At 36.4% G+C, this 23,977-nt stretch overlaps 1 protein-coding gene across 1 annotated transcript; it reads right to left on the minus strand.

Moving 5' to 3' along the window:
• Positions 1–1,169: 1,169 nt before the first annotated feature.
• LOC132104309 (angiopoietin-2-like) lies at positions 1,170–21,595 on the minus strand. Its single transcript, XM_059509684.1, has 9 exons — positions 20,814–21,595; positions 14,969–15,115; positions 13,396–13,517; positions 10,195–10,427; positions 9,834–9,958; positions 7,866–7,967; positions 6,112–6,278; positions 3,498–3,628; positions 1,170–2,085 (listed from the first exon to the last, which is right to left on the minus strand). The coding sequence occupies exons 1-9, from the start codon at positions 21,093–21,095 to the stop codon at positions 1,925–1,927; spliced, it is 1,470 nt and encodes a 489-aa protein (XP_059365667.1). The 5' UTR covers positions 21,096–21,595; the 3' UTR covers positions 1,170–1,924.
• Between the last annotated feature and the right edge of the window lie 2,382 nt (positions 21,596–23,977).

A 23,977-nucleotide genomic window follows, 5' to 3' on the forward strand; every position in this document is an offset into this window, starting at 1 on the left:
AACCCAAATATGATGAAACCACCCAAGTTTAACCCTCATTTCACCAGCAGTAATCAGTCACAGCTGCTGCTGGGCCCGTAATAATCTTGTGCTAGTTGTTATTGCGCATGAGAAATGTCTTCATCTATACATGCCTTACAGTATATTTATGACAAATGGCTGGCAAATCAATGCAGAATCTCATGTGAAAGAGCACAACAGGTAAGTCTTCTTGCTCTCTGGCCGTGGATGAATGGGGTTGTAGACCAGAGCATTAAATCATGACAGTACTAGCATGGCTAAGTGCTGAGAATGAACACAGGTCAGCAGGCAAAGAGAGCCAGCCTCTGAGAAGTGTTTTATAGGAACAGCAGGAAGGGCCTTTATTGCATGATTCATCAAGCGATTGGCATAAAAGCGGGGCTAATTTAGACTCTTAACACGCTGCATGGAGGGTCAATCTTCCACAGCAGCTTAAAATCAAACTTGCTGATTTTGCAATTATGAAAAAGGAAGAGTGCAAGCGACAACAGCACAATTATTACCTTACAGTCGATTTGAAGCTGTGTCCTACATTGCGTACCAGCAGAGCTCTCAACCACATTTTAGCCTACCTGGGGTTGTGAATGTGAGGTTTGCAGGCTGGATTGAATGCAATAAAAAGAAGCATACTGCAAAATAATGTCAAGAAAGATCTTTCTGTTGAGCTGTTGTCACAGGCTACAGCATATGACTCCTCAAAACCAGATATTTTTAGTACATCAAGAACATTCAATGCGACCAGTGTAGTCTGAGACCCAAACAAATGACTTTTATGAACAGGTTCTTTTTAGTGAATCAAAAACATGCATGCTGTGAGTATAGTCTGATTCTCGATTGAATTTCTATTAGTTTGGGTGAATCAAAAACTTATAACATGACTCCCAAATGAATGACTTCTAAGAAACTGTTAGTGAATCAAACACATAATATGTTTACCAGTGTAAACTGACTCCTGAGCGAATTACTCTACTGAGCAGTTTCTTTTAGCTAGTCAAAAACATACACCACAAGCAGTGTTGTCTGATTCACAAACAAATTACTCTTATGAACTGTTTCTTTTTAGTCAATCAAAAAATACAGTCTCTTTAACAAATAATTAAGTAGTTTAATGAATAGTTCAAATAGATGACTTACCAGTTTGAATCAGTCGTTGAATCCTTCAGTGAACCGAATCAATCAGACTGTTTACTGAATCATTATCTGGCTTACATACTGATCTACAACTTATTCATAAGTTATTGTTTTCAGTCACTTTAGTATCGTGTGTCTTTCTTTTTGATTCAACTTTTTTTTATCATTCTTTCATACAGTACGTTTATCATAAAACATGTACAAGATTGTAATGACTGAATATTCCTATAGGCCTATACTGTATAGAAGACTTGACCAGACTTCTTTATGAAAGACTGATTTGATGTCTGTTGTTTTATCACAAATGTATATTTATGATGAAAGGTTTGCTTTTAAAACGTACAGCTGTTGTAGTGTCTTGAGCACTTTTATAGAGGTATATCTCTTAAACCCTTTATAAGCACTAGAATGGGAGAAGAAATCTCAGGAGAGCCGATGTTCCACTGGATGGAAAAGGTTATTGTTTTAACAGACGGACATTGGGCTCAAACAACAAATGTAAGCACTGATCAGACATTCCAGTTCATTGCATTTAACATCAGAAGAGCTTTGATATACAGGGAGATAAAACATTTATGGCACAATATGTGTCTGTTTCGCCAGACTAAAAAAACAAAACTGAGACAGATTGAATGGCCACAATGACATGGGCACAAGCTGTCCAATGCATAAGTTGTCCATCATTTTCATTGGTGTCACCTCACCAGCTTGTTTGGATGATTTGGCTGTCAGTAAAGTCAAATGACCAATTTGTAAGAGTCTCTTCCTGCTTTTAGATGTCCACAGGCCGTATCATCATAGTGGTCATGGTCACCATCCAGCTCGGCCCTTTCCAGTAGTACCACTTAATACAGTTATACCGTATCACACTGGAGTTTCCAGAATAGTATATACCATTGAGATTGGATGGACCACAAGCTTCAAACCACCACCCTGCAGGGACAAAAGGCAAGTGATTTCAGTAATGGACTGACCATTTGCATAATCTAATTAATATTCATTAGCCAAACCATTGCGATACAGGCAGTTATTTTTTAAAATTATTTATATACTATTATTGTATGTATTTATATTTTAAAAACTAAAATATAAATATAAAAATTTATATTTATCTTTATTTATTTTATTTTTTCAGTTTTAATAATATTTGTATTACAATGGCAACTTTTTTTATTTATTTAGCTGCCAAGGCAACATTTCAACATTTTTCATCTAATATTTAAAATTTTAATTCGGCTTTCTTTCTAATAATAATTTCAGTTTTAGTTAAAGAAATAGTTCATTCAAAAAATGAAAATTAGCTAAAAACTCACCCTCAGACCATCCAATATGTAAATGAGCTTGTTTCTCATCAGCATTCCATCACTTGCTCACCAATGGATCCTCTGAGTAAATGGGTGCCATCAGAATGAGAGTCCAAACAACTGATAAACACATCAAAGTAATCCACAAGACTCCTGTCACCATTATTATGATGTTTTTATCAGCTGAACTCTCATTCTATAAGCAACCATTCACTCCAGAGAATCCATTGCTGAGCAAATGATGTAATACAAAATTTCTCCTAAAGAAACGGGTGAATTGTTACTTTTATAATAAGAACACTGAATATAGGCTTTGTAAATTCAGCCTCTGTCAGAGATTATCTGCACAAGTCCCTGCAGATGTGCATCACACTGACTTGGCATTGAAATAAAATAGCAGATATGCCTCAACTTTCTGAGTTTTGATTTATTCTAAGCAGCACACAAGGGATGGATTTATATGTGTTTTGTGAGTTAGCTTTACCTGTTGGAGGAAAGGAGGGAGCTGGGTTTCAGCACCTCCGATGTGTGGCTCTGCTTAATTATAGTAAAAAGTGTCTAAAATGTAACAAGTTTTTAACGAGATCCCTGATCACATCAGCCCAACCTTCAGAGTTTGTGCAGCACATTTCAGTGAGTATTGTTTTGTGGTTCTGTCAGAGTGTAATGCAGGCTTCAGAAAAAGCACTGCCAACTGTATTGAACCCAACAGCAAACCTACCTGACTAACACTAGTGGCCCTTTGATGGGGAAATATAATAGTAAAACATGCAAAGTATGACATGACCACTTTGATACCACGAGGGAATAAAAGTTTTGGCCATATTTTTTTGGGACCAGTTTCATTATTTAAGTCAAGTAATTGTGAACTGCTGTTTTAATTTACAGATTTTAGATACCACTACTTTCTCAGTTGCCATGGAAATACCTGACACTTTGACATCGTTGTAGTTCTTATCTTGGATGATGTTGGAAAATTAGTTTCCATTATATGCTATTTAATAATTATGTACACTGTTAGAAAGAATGTAAATGTGATACCTCCGGTGGCCATCTGAGCACACTTGCAGCTACACTGGTCATTATCCTGATCCTTAGCGCTAAACAGGGTTCCTGACTGGGTAAGGCTACTGGTTCGTCCAGCTGTACCACTGAAACCACTTGCATGAAGACTGAGGAGAAAAAGAAAAATACTGAAGATTTCAACATATGGATGGACACAGAAAATATAACACACAAATGGTGGTTTTAAATTGATTAAATGGTGAAAGTAAAGGCATTCATAATGTTAATCTTTTGAAGTTTCTATTCATCAAAGAATCCTGAAAAAATGAGGCCCATTTCCTCAAAAACATAAAATAGCACAACTGTTTGCAACATAATAAGACATTGTCTTGAGCAGCAACTCAGCATATTAGAATGATTTCTGATGGATCATGTGACAATGAAAACTGGAGTAAAGGCGGCTGAAACTTCAGCTTTGACATCACAGGAATAAATTAAAATATGAATGGAAAACTTTATATATATATATATATATATATTTCCAAATAAACTGTTTTGTTCTCAGAGACCCCCTAGCACCCACATGGCACCCTGGTTATGTAACCCCCTGAAAATCAGTACTTGTACAATCATTATTTGTATAAACACTTCTATCATGCAGTCCTGATCCGAAATACATCCCTAAAATGTCTATGGCTGAAAGTGTGCCAGGAAACTTTGCTACTACCACCTTCTCCTTATTGCCACTTCTTATATGCTGAGTTACGGCATTAGCTTGCTTAATGAGCTCAGACACAAATCCTGTTTTAGATAAATTAACTTAAATACTATACACAAAGGATCACTTTAACATACAATGTTTTTTTATTTTCGTTTTACATAATCTTATGAAAGCGTCTACATCTAATGCATCCACTGTTAACCCAGAAATTGGACTAGCTGTGAGCCTTTATAAGATATAAGTGATTTTTCTTTTTCTTATTTCAGAAAGCTCTAAGACTCACTACTGTGCATTCCAAAGATATTCAGCCTCCATTTAATATCCACAATCCATTGTTGATGATGTCTCACCACACTCTCAGAAATAAAGGTACAACAGCTGTCATTGGGGCGGTAACTTTTCAAAAGGTACACTTTTGTACCTATTAGGTTCTAATATGTACACTTTAAGTACCAATATGTACCTTTAAGGTACCATAATGGACCCTTTAGGTACAAATATGTACCTTTTGAAAACGTACCACCCCAGTGACGGCTGCTGTACCTTTTTTTATGATGCAGGAAGGACTGCAGACACACTGTGCCGGAGAAAGGACCACACAGCTAGGGACTGCAGGAGATTGTGTTGGCATTAAAACATTTTTGCACCATAGGTTGCTTGGCTGGTTAATCCCAAATGGGCCCAACATCCTCGAGACACTGCCAGGATTCTCAAAACGCTAATAAAATGCACACTTACCATATGAGGTAAAGTAGAAAACAAACATGGTGGGATTTGGCAAGTGTTTGCTCAGCATTTGCTCTACCTGTTTACACACACACATACACACATTGGCGTTTCCATCTGATACACTGCTTCAACACTCTCCCATTCTAGGACTGCATTCCAAATTATTTATTTTGAGTTAAATTTAATATTTCTGGTTCTGGTTCATTCACTGTATAAGTATGCCTACAAGCAGTGCTGCATGTTTAATTGCATCCCTTAAGAGAGGTGTGAGATTTGTATTACTCAGAAGTTTTCTGGCAAAGCCTCATGCTTTTTTGAATTGTTTGACCTGTTTTTCATTTCTAGGCAGATCTGCTCCTGGGATCGGCAGACAAGAAGCAATATTGATGGCGTGAGAAATGGTGGTTTACCCTAAATGTAGCTCGTCGTTTTGACATATGCACAAGTGCTTCTTATCCAAGAAAAATGACAAAGACAAGCCAAAAAAGAAATTAAATATGTCAATAACGTACTGAAAATTTAATTCACTCTGCAAATCTAAATGCAATTTAATACAGAATAAAACATGGCTGTAATTAAAAACCTGAAATACCGGAGATTTTATCTTCTGCTATTTTGTTTTTCCAAAGTCACTTGTATCCATCTAGGCATCATTTACAGTGAAGACTGGTTGGATGTGCCTGCCAAGGCCAATTTTATCCCCAGCACTTTATGAAATAACTCACGTCCTGATGCTAATACATAGGAAACATCTTCAAATACTGAGCAGGAGTTTTTAATTTGGGAGAGGGTATTGAAATGAGTCTGGCGCTGGAATTCATCATGTAACTTTTTTTGTAATCAGTATTATGCGATCAGTGGAGGATAGCGTTCTCTACCGCACACTGTTTTGCCATCTCCCTTTCACTTTCCACTTGTTATCCATTTCAGTTAAATTATAATACAAAATGTAACCAAATGTTTTCCTGTTGCTGATTTGGCTTATTCAAACAAAAGGTTATATTAGGGAACCCTTCATACTTAAAGCAAAAACAGTGCCATTAGACCAATCATATTGGAAGGTATCTGACCTCAAATTTATATGAAATACAGAGAAATGGATGTAAAAAATGATTGGCTTATATATATATATATATATCTATATATATATCCTCTACTACTACTTTAATACAAGACTGAAACTATTTAACATTTTGGTACCTGTATTTCTTATCCTCTCCGTCAATATAGAAATGGTCATACTGAGAATAAGCCTGCTGTCCCTCTGCGTCTTTGAGGTGGACCTGGAGAGTGTAGTCCTTTGATGTTGTTAGCAGGTGGATGACATCATTTCCTAACCAGTGTTCTCCTGATGGATCTCCAAATCCCTATGCCATATGTGAAGAAAAGACCAAAACAAAAAAAAGTTGCTTTATCTGCTTGACATACATCTCATTTTAACTACCTTTGACAAACAACCTGAAATCATTCATTTCCAGTGGTGAGTAGTACACTGGAAAATAAATAAATAGGTGTACGATTTCCGAAACTATTTTCACTCAAATTGCTAGTAAATTTCACCAAATGTTTACATACAAAATGAAATATTATATTGTTTTAAAAATTACAATAATTTACAATGTATGGGAGCTGTGTGTAGTTGCATAAGTATTGCATAAGTATTTACATTGCAGAAAGATGCTTCAGAAGGACAATCCTGGAGTTCTGTATTTTTTCACATACTAACAAACATTTCAAAAGACCTCCCGTAACCACAGGAAAATTTCCATCAGCTTGGCCCAGCAAATGATATGGCACATTTGAACACTGTGAGATTTGGTAATGCAGTTGGGCATTCAGATGCTTCAGTGCACATGTTATCAGCAATCTAGAGGGGCTCCCCACTCCCATGCTCCATCTGGGGCCAAATATTTATCATTCACTTGTAAAAACATTTTCTTGTAAAAACATTTTCTTGGAAAACAACAAGTTAAAGAGAAAACAAAACTTGTGTGGTTCTGACGCACTCCCAGAACAGCCATAGCAATTTGTCTGTTGAGCTGGCACAGGTGAGATAAATTACCACTGTTTTTGCATTTAAAACTCAAAAATTTCCAAACAAATCATCTCTCCAGGATGTTACTTTTACAGGTCGAAAACACAGATTTTTAATGGAGCATTACTAATAACGCAGTGTGTGAATGATGGCATCCTACTTCAATTCAAATGTCTTTTCTTATCTTTTCTCTTCACAAGACTTCAAATGACCCTGTGACCAAATTAACTTATCCTACCAGATAGGGAGGGATTGCAGGTGTAACAACATGGGAGACATCGGAATGCAGAGACGGCCAATCAAAATTCTCTTCCTCACAGAAAGGTCAATGGGGTCACAAATGCATCAGTATTCTATGGCTGTAGACGTCAGACACCATGCATGAGATAGACTTTCATCAGTGAAGGTTAATAATGTATGTGTTTTAAATGTTAGGCGTCTCAGATTAATGGTAGCAGTAATCAAGAAATCTCAATAAGAGATAGGCAGGCTCACGTGTTATTTATACAGTATGTCTTCATTAAAGGAGTGATCATTCTTCACTGTCTAAAGCAAAATCTAGAAAAAAAATATTTTAAGCAATCTTTAATGAAGGCACAAAATTAAAGTCTTAAAGCTAGGTATACAATGTTCACCTCGTCATATCATGGCAATACGAGGCATTTTCCAAAACATGATATGGAAATTTACCAGAAGGGTTTTTTCCCCCTTATTTTTCAAGATATTAGATGTATGAAGACCTGCTTAATGCTGATATCTGTGATAAAAACCAAACCTGATCAGAGACAGAGAATTGCATTTCCACAGCCAAACTGTGGAAAGACAACCACAATTCCTCCTAAAGCTATAACCTACGAATACACTAAAATTGAATACATTTGGAAAATGATCTAATTGGTGGTGGACAAGTGGCTCCTACCAGTTTGTATTCATTCCAGCCACGGTTGAAATCTACTGATCCATCATAGCGATGCTGAAAGACAGTCCAGCCACCTCCTTTAGTTTTCATGTCACAGAACACCTGGTCAGAAACAACATCACAGAAACATAAACATATCCTAAATATACAAATATACTTTGTAATTTTACACTTTTAACAATAGAGAAAATGAAGTAGTATGAACTAAATGAAACATTCCTTTTCTTAATATTAATAGTAGTGACAAAACTATGCTTTGCAATGGGTTATTTGATTTAAAAAAAAACTGAGAGATCCTTTGCAAGGCTGTATTTTACAAATAACAGCTGTGGTAATTTTCCAATATTTCATTATTAAAGTAATATTTTGATAAGAATTTGGTAAATAAGTTGCAGTTTAGAGATTTGACTGGTCAAACTACTGGAATTTCCCAGGATTCACCACAAAGCACATATCAACTCATGAAGTAAAAAAAAAAGACTTAATCAGGAGATCTCCACCAACTTTTACTGACCATTGATTTGGTATTGAACACAAAACAACTTAACAATTTACTGTTTTGTGGCAAAAACAGTGAATTAATATGAGCTATGAGCAGCAAAATGAAATTATAAAAGGGCAGCTCATTCAATTCCATCATCTGAATCCATCAAAAATAATTAAAGCCAATCCCATAAAGGATTTTATTCTCAAATATAAATATGTCTAGCCTGTGGGTGTCAAGTGAAAACATTCCAACATCCTCTGTATGATTTTTCTCCAATTTTCCCAGCTGTTTTTGAGAAGAAATATGCTTAAGGAGAAGGCAAAAAGCAATAAGATCTTCTTGGCAAAAAAAAAAAGTGGGATAACGTACGTGTCCATCCCTTGGCGGGACTACCTCATTTAGCAAAGCTGGTCTTAAGACATCCGCTGTGAAACTTTAAATGGCTAATCAGGGTTTAAAGACAAAGCATTCACATTAATGACATCTGTAGAGAGGTTGCTTTTTGGGAGAATTAATTGATTTCATTTTTTCTCTGCACAACATATCCTTCTACTTGCATAACAGATGTGAGACAGGCTTTGTTTTCTTCTTCTAAAACTTTAGCTTGTTTCTAGCAGCAAAAACCTATTTAAAACATTCACTGTAATATAGCAATAAGTGTGCATCACCGGTCAAGATTTTCCAAAGGAACCATATGTAATCATAAACTTCAATAAGCACTAATTAATATCACTCATAAATATGTTGATTTGTATCATTATGGAATTTGAACTCTAAATGAAAAGAGCCACCCAGTGTGTTTCCCTGCGAGGTGGCACTCTCACTCACTTCATTAAACCCTGTGTTGGCAGGAAGCTTCCGAACCTCTGCCAAACACCTGGCTCCTATGCCCACAGGAAATGGAGGAGAAGACCAATGAGTGCACAGAAAAATAACGAATAACAAAAGCAATTTTAGCCACATTTTATAAATGTTCATCACCCTAAGAGCCTGCCAGAAATTAGATTTGACTCTGGAAGTCAAAGGCAAAACACAAACCTTTAGAGGTTTTCTTGTGTTGCCTTAGGGCAAGATTTTGAAATAAATACGGGTGCATATTCATAGTTAAATGCACTGAGAATTAGCCTGAAGGAAATGTTTCTCTGACATCTTGATTTGGTTTTCTGATCCACATGACATTTTCATCTTCGCCTTTTTTCTAAGACGTACTGAAATTGAAGTATATTAGAACATTTTGTCCTTTCATATTATAATTTAGTCCTCAGAAACAACACAAAGAATTACATGTCAGGAGAGCTTAGTTTCTTCAGCAATCAAGACACATTCCAAGATTAATGCTTTACAAAATGGTTTTGTTTTGCATGCAACTTGAGATTTATTTATATATATATATATATATATATATATATATATATATATATATATATATATATATATATTCCATCAAAGTGATAGTTAAAAAATGGTTACAATCTACAAACCTTAGTTTTCTGGGTTGAGTTAGGAAGATTAATGTTGTAAATCCCACTTTCTGTAACTCCAGATTTAAATATCTCAGCACAGTCTCTGAACATCAACATCTCCTTTTCAACTGGAGTGGAAATATCTGGAAATACATGGGATATTATTTAGTTTGTGAAAAATAAATAAAAGTACACATAGGTCCTTTTGGTATTTTGTTTGGTTGAATCAATTTTGATTTACACAGCAATCTTCCTGGAAATTTGCTTGAGAGACCACCATTTGAAATTTAAGCAGTGGCCCAGTTCAGAGAGACTCTTTTGTTCCCACTGAGCTGGTCGTATGCAGCTTAGCCTTTGGTAATGTGAATTTGGCACTAACCGTTACAGTGAGTGACCATAGCCAGTAGCTGCTGCACTGTGTCAGAGAGTGTGGCCTGCTGTCGTTGGAGCAGTGTGCTGTTACGAGTGGAGCTGGCCAGTTCTCCCTCCAGCAGGCTGACCAGGTGATTCTGTCTGTCCAACAGATCCAACAGCTGCTGTTTCTCCTGCTGGATGGCCTGAAGCTGTCTGCTGTGCCTGGCCTCCATGGCAGAAAAACGCTGTTCTAGATAGCTTAGAAGAAATAGGCTGGTTCATATATGGCCTTGCTATTTGCATATAACAAGCTCAATGTTTTTAGAAAACTCTTTATACAACATGGTGGATTTTTCACTGTTTGTATCACTCCAGTTGATATGTACAGACACTATTTAACTGAACAGAGATGACATCATTGAATTCAATGATGGACTGCCTTTAACTATCATTTTGCATTATTGACACACTGTTTTCCTAATGAATGTTGTTCAGTTGCTTTGACGCAATGTATTTTGTTTAAAGCACTATATAAATAAAGGTGACTTAACTTGACTTGACCAGTTGTCTGCGTTAATGCGTAATAGAATGTAGTATGTCCAGATTTTATTTACACAAAACACATTTTTTACTTTATAGAACAAACTTTGTTAATGTACTCAGACAGTATGCAATTTCAGATGCACCAGCTGATTAACTTAGAAATTAAACATCTTTATGAGTGAATCACAGTTATTTACTGAATCAGTTTTCATTGGTGGAGCAGAAATAAATAAAGTAACAGAACAACATTGTCTAAAATGTAGGTTTCTCAATATTAACTTCAAGCTTGTTGACCTTTGTATACCATAACATCACCAAATTAACACGAACCATAGCACCGTTAAATAGTTGGAGTGAAGACACTGAAACATACAATATCAACATATCTAGTATGTAGCTACTTATATGTAAGTTTACATAAATGTAAATAATTATATGCACAGTATGCGCAACTTTAGAGATGCATAAATCTTTATGAACATTTTGAAGACTAGCCAGAACTGAAATGGTTGGAGTTCAGTCAAAGTCCCTGTGCTACAAAATAGTAAGATTGAATAATTTTACTGATTTGATCTCATTCAGCAAAATTAACTTACTTCTATTCAAATCATTTTGTTCATTTCTTTCATTTTATGGGAGTTAAATTAATTTGCAGTGGCTAATTTCCAATAGCTAAATTCCCTGAACATTAATTTTCATATTCTCATGTATCAGTAAATGATGAAAGACATTTTTAATAGTACATTTATTTATAAAGGAAGTCCAGAAATTATTATGTTTTAATATTTGTATTACTGGAAGCACATATATGGTGCCCTAGACACAATCGTTGTGTATTACTATATTGGTTGTCATATCAAATCCTAATTTTTCATATTTCAGTGTGTGAATAGCTGTTTGTTGGTTCCCGCTGCTCTCAGCACAGACGACAGCCTTGAATGAGCCTCTCAGATTCCACATCACACACCTCTGTGAGCCTGAGAGGCTGATAGACCTGTAAACACCTGGATACCGCTGCCGTTCACAGATGGTGTGGTTGGCTGAGCTTCTCTATCAAAATCCAAATCAACACTCTGACAGGCTGTGTGAGCTGGCACCGTACCAAGCTCCAAATAAAGACAATAAATCCCACAGGCCTGACCTTTGTGAGTCCGACTAATGACTTTGCAGCAGTTTTTTATTGAAACGCTCCACCCACACATATTGAACAAGCTACTTTCAGCTAGTCGAAAGAAACAATCCCTGAATCTCTCTTTGCTTGCTGTTTCTGTTCTTCTAGCATGCATCCTTTCAAGGAGCTCTGCACTTGAGTATACCTTGTCATGCTGTCTGAAAAGACACTAAGTTGTTTGTTTTTTTACGATGACTGTTTATAGTCATCTACATTTCTGCAGATTAAACATTGCTATTGTTAAGCTGTAGCGATATTGTAAAACACCTTGTCTCAAAAAAATCTTGTGCAATGATATTTAAATCCTAAATAGACTATCTTACTGTCGCATTTACAGACAGAAAGTTTAAGTTTCCACAAAAAGTTTGCATATTTTAATTTAGGATAGCAGAAAGAGCCCCAAAGACCAACAGGGAAAGATGAAAACACATTACCTTGTGACAAAGGTGTTCGCTGTTTATTTGAATGCAGTTATAAAGTCATAAAATAGATGTGAAACAGGTGATGCTTGTTTGATAATAGTTTTTTTTTTCGTATATGAAACAGTAAACACCTGGAATAAACAGGTAAAATTAAAAATATCTCTTTTATCATTGATGAGATGATTTTGGGGCTGTTTACACATTGTTTAGCCAAAAATGAAAATTCTGTCATCATTTATTCACCCTCATGTTTTTTCTGTATGTCTTTCTTCTGTAGAACATAAAAGCTAAATTTTTTTTAAATGTTGATAACCAAAAATTTTGTTTCCCATTGACTTCCACTGTATGGAAAAAAATACAATGGAAGTCAATGGGAACCGAATCTTCTTGCATACAAACATTCTTCTTTTGTGCTATGCAAAATAAGGAAATGCATACAGCAGTTTTGGAAGACATGTGTACGTAAATGTTGACAGTGTTCATTTACTCACTCTTGTTCATCTTCAAAACTCAAATGGAGATTTTTTTTAAAGAAACCGGTAATTCTACCAAGATATTGTCTTTTAGTTGCATATAAACATCGATCAAAGCACGTACACAGAGCACATCAAATATGGTAAACAGAAGTTCAAATGCGCTATAACAAACTTCATTGGGTCATGCATATTAAGCAAGTATGTTTTAGTCTCCATTTACCATATTTGATATATTTGATACATACTGTACAGATGGACATGGGGTACAATTTTATTGTATTTTTTAAAAAGGGCAAAAAAAATACTAAATATAAAGAAGGCTGTAAAGAGGCAACGTGATGTAATTAATATTCATAGGTACTATTGCGTAATGTGTGGTTCTAGCACATACACATTTCATCGATTTGAACAAATATTTATGTTTGAATAAATTTAGAGGTATAATATCACAGTTCATTTGCATCTTGCAACACGTTTGCCTTTGTTTTCTGTTTCACAAATACGCATTAATTTACATTAGCAAAAATACGCTTTTGCATTTGTAACAACTTTAGAGACAGCGGTCACGTACAGGTGGGTGTGACTTAGATGCTGCACATTAACAGATGACTCACCTGTTTTTGTCATTGAGGCGGGAGACCTCCTGTGTTTGCTCTAAGAGCTGTGTCTCCAGCCGGTTGGTACTCAAAGAGTATTCCAGCAGCTGGATCTCCAGACGACTGGTTTGGTTCAGCACCTGCAACCAGGCCCACATGACAGACAAGGGGAAAGAGAGATTACCTTTAAAATATTCAAAGACATGGGAGAATGAGGAGGCTTTTCTTGTCCAACTACTATGGTTTTCATCTTTGCTTGAATACAAATGTGCAGGATTTAATTTTTCTTTTTTTTCAAGAAGATGCTGTAGTTAAATGTTGAAGGTTGTACCAGATGTTTTCCTGCAACATTACGTTTGCCAACTTTATCCAAAAACTATTTTTGAAGAAGCATTGCTGGAAACAAATACAGTATTTTAATGAGTTTTATTTAGGGTTAAAGGAAGAGCTCACCCAAAAATTGATGTTGTTCCAAATCCGACTGACTTTCTTTCTTCCACAGAAAACAAAAAGAAATAATCCAGAGACTGTGCTGGTCACACTTTTCCGTTCAATTACAATGTACTGAGTCACATGCACTATATTCCAGGTCACATTACAGTTTTTGTGAGGAACATCAAAATGTTTATGTATTTACTGACAATCTTCCGCTTCAATAATATTTGTAAACCGCTTTTGATTCACTGAAACAAATAAATGAAAAAACATAAATGTTCACAAGTTGGACAGGTCCTGTTCATTGTATCTGCATACAAGACTTCAAAACTATCATTTTTTGCAACACAGAAGAAAGAAACTTATGGATTTGGGGCAACATGAGGGTTAGAAAATAATGACGGATGGTTCATTTCTGGGTGAACTGTTTCTTTAAGTTTGTGAAGCCATAATCAAGTCATCCAAACACTCAGAAGTCACACATACATCAGCAGTGATTATCCCATCATGCCTGTTCCTTCAAACAGCTACATGTTTTTTCAAGCAGGTCAAACACAGCAAATATACTGTAAGCCCTATAACAAAAGCAGCCAAATATTTTTTCAGGCTGTTCTATGATGTTCATTGAACTGCTGACTGTGAAAAAAAATGAAGGTAAAACATAACAGTGTGAAACAATCACTCTTTGAGAGGATAAACACTATATCTGTTTTAGTTGGGCTATTTTCACTGTCTCTCTGATTCTTTTCCAACACTACTCTGCATGGCCACTTAACCTTGCTTATGTTGGCCATGAATTCAGAGTGAAAACACACACACACTATCCAAAATGGGCAGCAGTGCTTTGAGCATCAAATGTGAGGCCTAATTTTGTGAACTTGCTTACTGCACAAGATTAAAAATTCTCAGCCATTGAGCTCCAAGAATTTAATTCAATTGTGAGTCGTCAATGCAAATTATTGAGCAGTTTGCTTATCATAACATATAATTTTTCGAAAGATGATGGCATGAGAAGTGCCCACTTTTCACGGCCGCTGGTCTTCTAAATGTGATTTGGACATCAGGACTGCCTATGCATAGGGCCCGGGATCTTGTGCAGCGCCCCTGGTGCTATATGTTTGTCTGGATGCTGTCAGTCTCATTTGATCAGCCTCACCTGTGTCTCCACATCTGTCAGTTTGCGTGTGTTTTCAGCTGATTGGCTTAGAAGATTGGTTCCGATCTCCAGCATGGTGGCTGTCTGAGTGTGAATGACATTCCGCTCCATCTCTGATCGCACATTCTCCTGAATATAGCTCTCCAGCTGTAAACATGACATAAGACACATCAACAAACATACACCAACATCTCCATCTGCTAAGCTTGTTAACCTCACAAGAGCACATATCCCAAAAAGCTTTCAGCATAGGCGACATAAAAGCATGCTAACTCAAAAGCCTTTTATATTGTTTATGGTGTAATAACTTACATCATTATGTTCTTAAAATCACTCAAATGTGTATAAATGAATTTTCTATTATAGTTTACTGAATACTTTTATATGTATATATATCTTTATAACCTCCAATATACGTTGCCTCTAAGTCCTTTCAAGCTTCAGTCACCTCTCTACTGCAATCTTGGCACATTCCCATGTAAGTTATTATAGTCCCTGAGGGATTGAATAATGTTGATCGTAACTGTGTGTATAAATATGTATATTTATGATGCCAACAGATACCAACAGTGGTAACACACTGATCCAACCAAACCAAAAACCAACTAAAGAAATGTATCTGTCGATCTGTCGGTGGTTGTTGGCATCTGTCGGTGTAGTGTGAATTAACCTTTATTGATAATGTTATTTAAACTTGAAAAGTTCATGAGAAGTTTTCCAACAGGCCAAAACAACACAAAAACAATCAATTTGAAATGCATGGTTGGATAACAATGCTAAAACAAGTACTGTACTATACCATCAATCTTACTGACTGTGCTTGACCCTTATTTAATTTGTCCCTTTCGGACAAATTAACTTCAGTGTACACTGAACAGTCCTAATGAGGCAATACAAATATGCCCTCATTCATCTTCAGTGCCGCTGTCCGCAACCAAACAACATTTTACACAAGAAGCCATGACACTGTGTGCTTCATACCATGTGCACAATTCATGGAATCTTTCAGCCATGACTACTAAATAAAGATTATGACCATTTATGCGAAAACTATAAAATTGAGGCACCAAACATCTGAGAGTAATAAATAGATCTCAGATTGATGTGCCCTTTTCAAAAAATGACAAAAGGGAAGAGAAATCCTTTCATATATTCACTGTACCATGTAATTTCAACGTTTTTTCCAAGGACGATTTTTTTTGTCAGTCCCTAAGTACTGTAGGTGAGCTTCGCAGAAAACTAAAGTGGTATTGATTAAACCACTTTTAATCTGGCTGTTCAGCCACTTTCAGTAATGAACATTCAAAGGATTTTAATTGAGTAAAATAACAGGTCATAAAAACAGAACTGAATTTAAAAGTGGCCAAGTCCATTTGTATTTTCCCATTTCCTGGAAAATGAGATTTATTATTAAAAGGGGCCAAACATGAATACTCCAGGCTCTCTGTGAAGCTTTACTGAAAACAATAGATGGGCCTACTCAAGGACAGTTGAGCAAGAAGAAGAATGATTTTATTGTACAAGACTGAATACACATCTTTTCTGTACAATGGAAATTCAGTGATCACATGCTGTCAAGATCCAGAAATGAACTACAAAAGTAGTTTTGGCATTACGACATTTGGTGATAAAACACATGTGAATCAGTTATGTTTGCTGTTACTGATATCCAACCTGCACTATTGATGCCATATTTAGTATACAAATTACTGTATATAGACTAATTTTCTGTTAATTTTTAGTAACTTTAAAGCCATGTTTACAATGAATTATAATTTTATGGAAATCAAAAATGCATTCAGGTTTGGAAAATAATAACCTTTCATTTTGGGTTTGAGCCAATTTAAAGGAATAGTTCCCCAAAATGAAAATTAGCTGAAAATGTATTCACTCTCAGGTCATCCTAGATGTGGATGAGTTTGTTTCTTCATCGGAACAGATTTGGGGGTGAACTCTTCCTTTAATTCACAAAGGCTTCATAAGCAAGCAGAAGACCTGCCTTAGGAGATTGGAACGCAGTGTTCAGAACGGATGTTGTAAAGTTACAATTCCTGCCTGTATATATTCCATGCCGAGACGTGTTCTTGCATGAAAGAATGTGATTTATTCACCTCTAAAACAAATATAAAGTTTGTTGCGCAAATACCATGACACAATAAGCCTGTTGTGATTCATGTATGCTTTTATCTCTTTTCTGAATAGTGCTTAGATGAACATTTTGGGGCAAGAGGATTTGTGTTAATTGCTATGTTCATAATGGTTCCGTTTAGTGCTACGCCCATGTATGAATCACATTCAATACTCAAATCATCAATTATTCAAAAGTGACAGTAAAGGCATTTATAATGTTACAAAAGGTTAATATTTCAAATAAATGCTGTTCTTTTAAACTTTCTATTCATCAAATTCATCAACATTTTTGTATGATTTCTGAAGGCTCATGTGGACTGAAGACTAGAATAGTGGCTTTGCCATAACAGAAATACATTAGAAAATAGTTATTAAAAATAGTTATTTTAAATTGTAATATTTCACAGTATAACTGTTTTAAAGTGAGCATAAAGGACTTCTTTAAAAAAAAAAAAAAAACCTTCCCAACCCCAAACCTATTCACTCTCTGTTTAATTTATTTGATTCATTGAAGTGTCTACCTTTCTGAAGCAATATATTTAGTTAAATGCTGGTGTACATCGTTTTCTATTCAGTAATATGTCTTACAGATTTTTTCTCAGTATAAATGTATTTGTTCAGCTGTCACTCTAATTGCCCTCTCATAAAACTTTTTAAGTAACTTTTCCTAAAACATGTCTTCTTGACTCTCATTTTTCTACTCTAAATTATTTTTTGAAAGCTAAAGTTTAAAAATAGCTTCCCCAACACTTGCAGAAATGTAACCTCATTCTTTTAGGACATTGGCTAAAATCTGTCATGTAAGTGTTATATGAATTGCAAAAAGTCTAGGAAAGATAACCTTCAAAGTGAAACATAGCATGTATCTGATGAAGACCTAAAATATGGAGAGGGTTCTTGGTTTTGATATAGATTTCCCATGCATTTATAAACACCTCCTATTGACCAACCACAGGATGAATGTGATTCAACAGAAGTCAGGAACTGAACAAAAGCCTCAGACATGTAATTCAGCATGCTTGTCCCCTTGGAATTTCATTGAAGAATATCCAGGATTAGCTCATGTTTTCTTCAGGGGGGTTCTTGAAGACCCTGGGGGTCAGATAATCATGTAAGAGTATAGTGTGTGATACAAATACACCGTCTCCAGTGTGGCCTCTGGCTGGAAAGTCTAGTAATGCATATGCAAAGCAGATCGTCCATGGTGTTGAAAACCTAGTTCAGTTCACTCAGCAGAGGGCCAGGGGTCAACACTCTCCAATGCTCAGGAAGCTGCTTCTCCTACCGCACACTGCACTCACTGAGGGAGTGAAGTAATAATTTATACAACATTTGGCCCACTGGTGAAAGTGTGCATATAGGCATGTCAAGATGGTCTGTCTGGAAAGCTTTTTCTGAGATATAGTAACTGCTTTACCTTTTTTCCCCCATACCTCCTACTGTCAGTTAAATGCAAATAGTGCCAGATGTATGGCCTGTAAAATGAAAAGTGAGCCAACTCATGAGTGTTTTTGACCCTTTTTGTAATCCTTTGGCGTTCAGGAACATTTATGTTGTGCACATATAAAACAAAGCCCACTCCATCTCCATATTTATGGAGCAAACCAGTTGGAGGCCTGAATAACGAGATAGTCTTTCCAGAGGCCCATAGTCTGGGTGACAAACAGAGCAAGCCAAAGTCTGGACTTGTAATACACAGGCTATGTGATTTTTATTTTTATTTTTTTTAGCAAAGGACAGGCATATATTAGCAGTACTGTGTGTTATTGCTGTTCAGAGGACCTACAGTAAATGACAGAATCTGCATGTTGTGATGTGACAAGTAATGACCTTATCTTTGAAACGTTTTGCAAATGACACAGAGATAAACTGACTCAAAACACACAATTGATTTGAATTGCAATATGGAAATGATTGTGCCATAACGTTATCAACTTTAAAAGGCCTTCACTGTAAAAACAACATTATCTCAAACTTCCAAACAATAATCTACAGGATTTAACTGTTGGTATCTTTAAAAACAGCAATACCCCTGTCAAACAGAATGCTTCTGAGATAAGCTTGAACTATGTTAGCCAGAAACACACTGTAACAACGTTTATCAGGAAACCAAAAAAAAAAAGTGACAAGTTAAATGGACTTATAAAAGGAAATCTATTCCTTGATATGACAGCAATATTTTTTATTCAAGCTTTGGATAAAAGGACCTGCTAAATGAATAAATGTAAATGTAGTATCAACCTGACTTCACTCGATTTCATCAGCAAAAGCTATTTTTAAGGGGTGAGATCAGGTAGAAATAGATCAGAGCAGAATAAATGCTGCTGTTTTATGTAGAACATTTGCTCTGAAAATATGACAGAGAGAAATGGATCTGGCTCTTATAGGAGGCCAAATCCTTTTCTTAAAATGGTTTCTGATACTGACAAACTGTCCGCCAGCTTAAAAAGATCTACGCATCCAGGAAATCTTGCTTAAACATGTTCAAGATTTACCTCTCTCTCATTCCTTCCCAAATTCAATAACCTTATGAGGATAATGTGTAATGCAGATTGGGACACATCTAGTGCATGTGTATAAATAATGCATATAAACTTGTTCTGAAGTGCTTTGGCTTCAGAATCCAGAATTGATGAATTAGACATCAAGTGGAGACCCAACATAATATCAAAATTACTTATTGTAGGAAAGTAAACAAAATCTCAGTACAATCAAACACTAAAATGTATTAATATTTCAAAAACTCCAAAATTCTCCATTATGTAGTCTGAACAGGACAAATATTTACAATTTGGTTTCTAAATGTCTCAATTTCAACAGTTTCATGTTTGGACTATAATTCACAAGACAAATACATTGTGGTCGACAAAACCATGTTAGTCTGGGTTGTATTTCCTTTCACAGCTTTGTTTTGCGGTTTTCAAGTATGTCACACAACCTGTCAACGTTCTGCTAGGATGAATTTAGTTTTAATTAGTTTCTTTTTTTTTTTTACATTTAAAATTCTGCACATCAGTTTCTAGGTCACTAAAACAAGCAGTTTTGGGACTCTGACCATGTGATCTGTTTTGTCATAACTTATTTTTTGGCATAATACCATAAAGTTTGATTGGATGAACAGCCGTTGACATCAACAAAAACGACTTTCGTTTTCTACTTCCTTTTAAAAGTTAAGAAGCCTATTTATCTTGCTAACGTATCTTGTTAGTTTTCATTTAGCACAGGGGTTCCCAAACTAAGCCGAACCACTTAGATGTAAAATATTTTCTTGAAGGACCACCTAAGAATTATTTGTATTTAAATCATTAAATAACACATTTGCATATTTACGGTTCTCTGATGTCAGTTAATGAACACATGGCATGCAAGTAAACATAAAATATTTAATCTTTTTTTTAAGATTATTGTTTGAATTGTTTAATTGAGAAAAAAATATATAGGGCTGCAGCAACTTGGCAAAAAAATATATTGTTATTATTTTTTACTACATTTCATTTTGTTATATATTTTATTCAATTAATTATCATTTCATCAACTCTCGAACACCCTGCAGTTCCCTCGCAAGCCCCCATTTAGGAAACCCTGATTTAGCATTTTTTTCCAGCTGTACATGATCAGGACAAATCTGCAGCCTAATTTGCGAACCACTGGTGCTATAAAAGAAGAGAGAGAAACAGACAGAATGAGGTTTGGGGCGATGAAGCTCATTCACTACCTTCTGCAGCCACTGTGTATTGTTCTCTGTGGCACTCTCTAGGGTCTCCAGCTTCTTTTCCTGCCAGGTGGGTTCAGCGTGGGGCGACTCCGGGGCCAAGGGCGAGTCTCGCTGGAGGGAGTTAGTCACCTGGAAGTCCCCTGCAGGCCGGCACTGCTCCACCTCTGGAAGGATAAAAGTGTAGCGGCAGGGGCCATGCTGCACCTGGTGCTGTTGTCTTTCCGAGCCAATCGCAACGGCCACTTTTGCTGCCAGGTAACACAGACACAGCAGCCAGCCCATACCAGGAAAATGCTGACGGTAGGAAAGTTATGATCCAAGGAAGGATGAAATCGCGTGGGCAATCCTCAAAGCAGGTCGGATGAGAGCGCTTCACTTGGAACTTCACTTGTCCAAACTTTTCTGAAACTCGGAGTTCAAGTTCTGCTTCTTTGCTCCTTTTTTTTCCTGTTTCTGTGCTTGATGGGTAGATCCAGAGGTTTCTTACTCTAAAATAGCACACTTGTAGTGCTGTTTGCCAAAGAATGCAGTAGATTTATAAGCAACACTGTCCAGACAACAGCCTAGAGGGGGGAGATTCCCGTTTCCTATTCCTCGCTTACTTTGCTCTCAGCACAGCTCAGAATCAGAAACATTCTCCCTGTTTAGTTAACCTGTGAATTGTTTTTCAGTTTCCCGCTCTGTGTCTGTGCTGTCCTCACTCACTCATTGCGACTGTTTTGAGTTTGGGAACTTTTGAACTAAGTGCCAGAGCTTTTTAACGACTGAATCTAACATCCCTTGTTTTGACACATAATCACTCACCCCACTCCTTTATTCTCTCTCTCTCTCTCTCTCTCTCTCTCTCTCTCTCTCTGTCTCTAACATACTCCCCCTTCCCTTTCTCAGCATTTTGAGATGGAAGCTGCAAAAATGCCCACCACCACTAAAAACCCAAATAGAGAACATTCTCTTTTAATTAACCCCCTCCTTCTCTCACGTTCTATAGTTCTATAGTTCTATAGTTTGATGACGCTGTGACTGAGTGTGGAATCATGAGTTGTCATGTTCATCCCCACAGACGATGCAATCCTACAGGACTCGGGCAGAAATCAGTTTTGGGGTGGTGTTAGCGCAGTGGATAAGACGCATGCCTGTGGTGTGGGAGACCCAGGTTCGAATCCACTGTGAACCGCCAGTGTGTCCCTGAGCAAGACACTTAACCCCTAGTTGCTCCAGAGGCGTGCGACCTCTGACATATATAGCAATTGTAAGTCGCTTTGAATAAAAGCGTCAGCTAAATGAATAAATGTAAATGTAAATCATGTTCATGGATGAGCTAATGATTTATTAACGTATAGGATGAAGCAGGGTGAGTCTGAAAGCCGTCGACGCTAAATGAGGCCACTGAACGAGCGCGATACACGGTTCAAAAGCAATGGAGCTTTCATTATGTCACAGTCAACTGCTTCCGCTCCTTCCGGTCATGTGTAGGTGGGGTGGGGTGGGGGGGGTAGAGGGGAAGAAGCACTGTTTTATCATACTAGATACATTTGAAAGTTCTGTTATAATGCTACTCTATGCGGTCGTCACATGTCAAGGCAACACATAGTTGACCAATTCACTTTCACTTTTCCCCTTTTGTAAATGCTGCATTTTTTGCAGTGCTGTGATCTCAGACTGAGTCAGTCACTCATTAGAGGAAGGGTAATATTTAATGTATTGAAGCTCGCTTAATAAAGCTAGAATATGTGCAGTGGTTCAAACTACATCTGCACTTCATATGAAATAGAATTGATTCATGAAGAGTTGGCAAGTTATTCGAGTCTAACCTGGTGGAATAGCATTCCGGAAGACTCTGACCCAATTTCACCCCTGACCATTTTTCCCATAGTTTATGATGTTGACTTGTGTGTTCTAGTTACCACTAACTAATACAGCCTGGCCTTTAGACTGCTTACCAGCAACTGGTATAAATAGCACAAGCTCTCAGGAACATCTGGGAGCTTAAATCTTCCTCCCTCTTTCATTTGCTTTTCCCAGACGCAGGATAAAATCTAACAATCCCATTTCAGTCAATCCCATTCACTTAAACTGTTTCCTTTTACACTTTTCCATGCCGTAATTCATAAATGGTTTACTCTAAATGGAAAGTTAGTAGCTATAAAAATCCTGTGGGTATATAATGGGATTAAGTTGCCAACACAAAGAGAAATTAATTGTCTTTACATGTCTCTTCTTTGACAGGAGCTTGTCTCCTCCTCTCCCTCCCTCTCCTTATCTCCCTTCACGTCTGTACCAACAGAACAAGGTTCATTTGTCTTGCTAAATACTTTAGCGCAGCAGCTAAATAAGAACAGTCTGTTGGTGATGATGTGGTGCCTCATGGATCAAGGTGTTATATATAAAGAGTGTGTGGGCGATGTTTTGCAACTCTCTGAATGCCTGTATTGTCCATCATAGAAACTGATCAAAGTATGCATAGCAGTGTGAGGGGGTAGTCGAAGTCACAGTGAAGGCTAAAAGCTATGATCAATTGTGGAGATGTGTGCGGAGAGGCTTCAGAATATGAAATGGTTTGTTTAGGTTCAATAGTTCATCGAAACCCTGAATGGTGAAAATAGTCTTTCACTTTCACACTGAGAACCATGTGCTGTTGTTTCGCTTGAGTAAAAAAAAGAAGTAATCATCACAACATGCAATTGAGATATAAAATAAATTTAAAAAAAGACAGAACAAGGACTACATTTTCACTTGATATTCCAAAAAAAATGGTCCAATTAATCATGGACCCCAAAATTAAGGCATTCAAAGACATCACATTATTGTGGCAAACAACAGCCCTGAATTTATATTGTAAAGCTTGAAACTGACATTATATCAAGATTGAATGGTTCAGATGGTAGGAAAATTTCCAAACCACAGGGAGGATGCTTTTTTTCTTCTTCTTCCTTTATTTATTTATTTTTTATTATTTATTTTTTAAACGTTTTTTTCACGATAATATCACACCAAATTGTTAACCAAATAATAATTTAAATAATATTACTGTAAATTTTAAATATAATTTTTTAATTATTATTATTATTTAATACATTCTTAATTTTACAGTGAGATTTGTCTTGTGAAATACATGGAAATTATAAATAATATAATGATTAATGTTAAAATAATAATCAACATAA

This window comes from Carassius carassius, chromosome 25 (assembly GCF_963082965.1).
Source record: "Carassius carassius chromosome 25, fCarCar2.1, whole genome shotgun sequence".
Taxonomy (NCBI): domain Eukaryota; kingdom Metazoa; phylum Chordata; class Actinopteri; order Cypriniformes; family Cyprinidae; genus Carassius; species Carassius carassius.

Coding starts and splice junctions, on each gene's coding strand:
- LOC132104309 (XM_059509684.1), bottom strand. CDS start 21,095: ATGGGCTGGCTGCTGTGTCTGTGTTACCTGGCAGCAAAAGTGGCCGTT. Junction 15,116..20,813: donor ATACACAGTGGCTGCAGAAG/GTAGTGAATGAG, acceptor TCATGTTTACAG/CTGGAGAGCTATATTCAGGA. Junction 3,629..6,111: donor GGAGAGGATAAGAAATACAG/GTACCAAAATGT, acceptor TTTTCTCCTCAG/TCTTCATGCAAGTGGTTTCA.